At 62.3% G+C, this 3,894-nt stretch overlaps 1 protein-coding gene across 1 annotated transcript in view; it reads left to right on the plus strand.

The window, feature by feature from the left end:
• Positions 1-2,462, plus strand: part of ACP4 (acid phosphatase 4) — a 7,131-nt gene extending 4,669 nt beyond the window's left edge. Inside the window, 7 exon segments of the mRNA XM_006144692.3 lie at positions 260-355; positions 955-1,087; positions 1,159-1,241; positions 1,619-1,743; positions 1,892-1,998; positions 2,001-2,057; positions 2,126-2,462. Of these exon segments, the coding sequence (XP_006144754.1) occupies positions 260-355; positions 955-1,087; positions 1,159-1,241; positions 1,619-1,743; positions 1,892-1,998; positions 2,001-2,057; positions 2,126-2,241 (717 nt within the window). The 3' untranslated portion in view covers positions 2,242-2,462.
• The last annotated feature ends 1,432 nt before the right edge of the window (positions 2,463-3,894 follow it).

Raw genomic sequence — 3,894 nt, forward strand, 5'->3', positions numbered from 1 at the left:
AGCCTGGGGCGGCTTGGAGTGGCGAGACAGGACACCCGGCCACCGTGAGTGCCCAGGCACGCTGCCATCCTGAGCCTGTTCCCCCAGCTACTGAGGTTCCCCATGCGCAGCTGTTCCCGCTACCGTGAGCTGCTGCGGGAGGCCACGGAGGCTGCCGAGTACCAGGAGGCCCTAGAGGGCTGGACGGTGAGCGGGCGGGCCCTGGGCGAGCTGGGCGGGCGGGAGGGCTGGCGGGGACTCACCCAGGCCCTGCACCCAGGACTTCCTGAGCCGCCTGGGGAACTTCACGGGACTGTCGCTGGTTGGGGAGCCGCTCCGAAGGGCATGGAAGGTGCTGGACACACTGACCTGCCAGGTGAGGCCCCTCTGCTCCCAGTGGGTGGAACACACCGGGGCTCACGCCCACCTTAGCATCGTTAAGGTGCGCCTTTTCCATGCCTTGGTTCCCCCTCTGCACAGCGGGGAGACCCTGGTTAACACCTCCCGGGGTTGCCGGGAAGGAGCGCCAGACGCCCACGTGGCAGCTGCGCCAGTCCAGGACCCGGCCGCGTACTTGCTCACGTCTCCTTAATGAACACAGTAATTCTTTAAAAAGGGGGGCTAGTCCCCACAGTAGGGCACAGCAGGGGCTGAGGCTGCGCCCCTGCAGTTCCGCACCAGGACAGCGCCCAACCCCAAGCCTGGGTGGCAGGCACTCACCCGCACCGTCCCGACAGCATGTCCCACCCACGGCAGTCAGCAGCAGCTGGACCTGAGGGGCTGCCTGGGCCCGGGCCCTGCTGCGAGTTAGTGTCAACTCCCAGCCGTCCGTCGCCTCTGGCCCTGAGGGGTAGAGAAAAGTGCTCCGTTGGTGTTAGTCGTGGTCGCCCACCACACTCCTCACACTCGTGCTCATGGGGGCGGAGTGGGGGGGCAGGTGCTCGGGGCCTCCCGCCTCCTTTCCTGTCTCCCCAGCAAGCCCATGGCCTCCGTCTCCCATCCTGGGCCTCCCCGGACGTCCTGCAGACCCTTGCTCAGATCTCGGCTCTGGATATTGGGGCCCACGTGGGCCCACCACGGGCGGCAGAGAAGGCCCAGCTGACTGGGGGTGAGATGAGGGCCGGGAGGCCGGGCCGTGGAGGCGTCCTCAGGTCTTCCCAGTGCCGTCCCTGTTCTCAGGGATCCTGCTGGATGCCATCCTGGCCAACTTCTCCCGTGCCCAGCGCCTGGGGCTGCCCCTCAGGATGGTCATGTACTCGGCTGTGAGTCCTGGGAGGGAACGGCACCATGTGGGTACAGGGATAAGGGCATGTGACGTGTGAGGAAGAGCTGCCCACTGCCTTAGGTCACCCCTACCTCCAAACACTACTCGTGGCCATATCACTAAAGGTGTAAGTGTGGGAAGAGGGAGGTGATGGTGTCAGAGGTCTGTGCTCTGCAAGGCTGCAGGCTGGACCAGGCTGCCCAATCCCCTTCCGCATCTACGTGACTGGTCTTGATTAACTACGACCGAGACCGACCCTAACTGCTTCCAGGGAGAGGAGGGAAGGGCAGGCTGGGGAGGTGGCTGTGCGGGGCAGGGTTCCTAAGCAGCGGCCACATGTACAAGCCCATGTCTCAGCCCTGGGTCCGCCTGCAGCATGACAGCACCCTGCTGGCCCTCCAGGGCGCCCTGGGCCTCTACGATGGCCACATTCCGCCATACGCCGCCTGCCTTGGCTTTGAGTTCCGGAGACGCCTTGGGGACCCCGAGGAAGACGGCGGGTGAGGACTGGGAGGTGCACAGGGGCAGGTGGGGCTGAAGGCCCCAGGAGCAGGTGCAGTGCAGCCAAGGCTGGTTAGGAGACACTGGCTCTGGGCTCGCCGGAATCAAGGTCGGCGCTGAGGCAGGTGACATGTGCTCTCCCTCCAGGAACATCACCGTCTCCCTCTTCTACCGCAACGACTCTGCGCACCCGCCCCTGCCCCTGAGCCTCCCTGGGTGCCCAGGCCCCTGCCCACTGGGCCACTTCCACCAGCTGACCCACCTGCCTACGGGATCCCCTGCCACAGCTCCCGTGAGGCTACCACGCCCACAGGTGACAGCCCTCCACGCCGGGGTGGGAGGGGGCCCCAAACCCCAGGACTCACCCACGTTCTCCTGCAGCTGCTGCGGTGCCCCTGCTGGCCGGAGCTGTGGCTGTGCTGATGGCGCTCAGCCTGGGGCTGGGCCTGCGAGCCTGCAGACCCCAATGCCTGCGGGCCTGGGGCGGCGCTGTGTAAGCCCAGAACCAGGACACGCCCCCCCACTCTGTATCCCAACATGTGTGCTCACCCTGGCTGCCTCCTGGCTGTGTCTGTGTGGGCGCGGATGGCTGCGTGCTCTGTACACATGCACAGCACACGGGTGTGGGACCACCTCAGGGTGTGCATGTGGGGACACCTGCTGGGGAGCCGCTCAGGGCACTTACAGCCAGCACTGACCCCACGGCTGTGACCCTGGGTGGGTGACTGAGCCCTGTGCTCCAATCTTAACTAGGCAGAGCCACGACTCCAACCCAGACCTCACGACCCATACACACAGCTGGTGGCAGTGGTGGTGGCACCCCCCAATGAGCTGTTAGGCTGGCGGGGTGGGGAGGAGCCCACCCGACCCTGGGAGCCATCGCTGCAATGCAGTGCGGGTCAGCACTGCAGCCCCACAGCCACCATGCCCCGTGGGACTGGTGGGCAGGACTACACCACGGCAGCGACAGCACCCCCAGACAAGTGCATTGCCATAACGGGGCGCCCCAGCACCCCCTGGACTGAATGGAGCTGGGCTGAGGCCTTGAGCGGGCAACCTCTAAGAGGCCCTGCACTCACAGCTGGAACCAAGCCTCCACCCACTCCTGGGCACCCTGAGGCAGCGTCTGACCACAAGAACCAGTAGTGGGGTGGGGGTGGGCGGTGGCGGCAGTGGCTTCCTGACTCCTGCCCTGAGACTGCTCAGAGGCACCAGGGGGCCACTGGGCTGAAACCCAGACTGCAGCCCTGACCCAGGCTACCCGAGAACACCCTCTCCTGCTCAGCACCGCCGTGCCACTGCTTGGGTCTAGGGGCCGGCCTCCCCCAGCAGACCAGGGGGGTGCTCAGCACTGTGGTGCCCTTCAGAGCCGAGCTGCTGGCCAGAGGCCACCCACAGCCGGAGAAGACTCCTGAGGGGCACCTGCTACCACCCTTGGTGAAGAAAGCACACTTTAAAAGGGAAAGGAGTTGCAAGGAAAAAGGCACACGAGAACAACAAAATGCAAACACCACAAAGATGGAGCACTAAGTAAAAAGGTTGTATTTCAAAAAAATCTTTAAAAGGGGGCAAATATAAGGCGTTTTCGTGTCATGGGCCACAGGGTCTCCCTGGGGCCTGGGGCCCAGGTATGGCCAGTGTCCTGCCACCAACTTATTGCCTGTGCTCACTCCTGAGGAGCCAGTGTACAAACGGGGGTGGAAGAATACCCTATAGGTCAAGGCATGCTAGTGGCCTCTAAAAGCTAGAAAAGGCAATGGAACTGATTCTCCTCAGAGCTTCCTAAAAGAACCAGAACTGCTCACACTTCCCCTGAAATTAGTGAAACTGAGTTCAGACTTCTAACCTCCAGAACTGTAACAGAATAAATTACAATAATAGAATAAATTAAGTGTGTAATTATTTGTAACGGTAATAGGGAGGCCTGGCTTACAGCAGAGCAGTTGAACACTATGTAAAGGAAGCCAGATTCCACATTGCAGACAAGGGTTCAAGTCTCAGCCCTGGTAGCTTGGAAAACACACCAAGGGTTCATGAATGTGTTCGGGAAGTTGATGGGATGGTCAAGTGGACGAAAAAGGGGTGTGGCATAACCAGGCCCCATTAGGAAGTGCTTCATTTCTCTCTCTCTCTCTCTCTCTCTCTCTCTC

This window comes from Tupaia chinensis, unplaced genomic scaffold, assembly GCF_000334495.1.
Source record: "Tupaia chinensis unplaced genomic scaffold, TupChi_1.0 Scaffold000129_1, whole genome shotgun sequence".
In the NCBI taxonomy this organism is placed as follows: domain Eukaryota; kingdom Metazoa; phylum Chordata; class Mammalia; order Scandentia; family Tupaiidae; genus Tupaia; species Tupaia belangeri.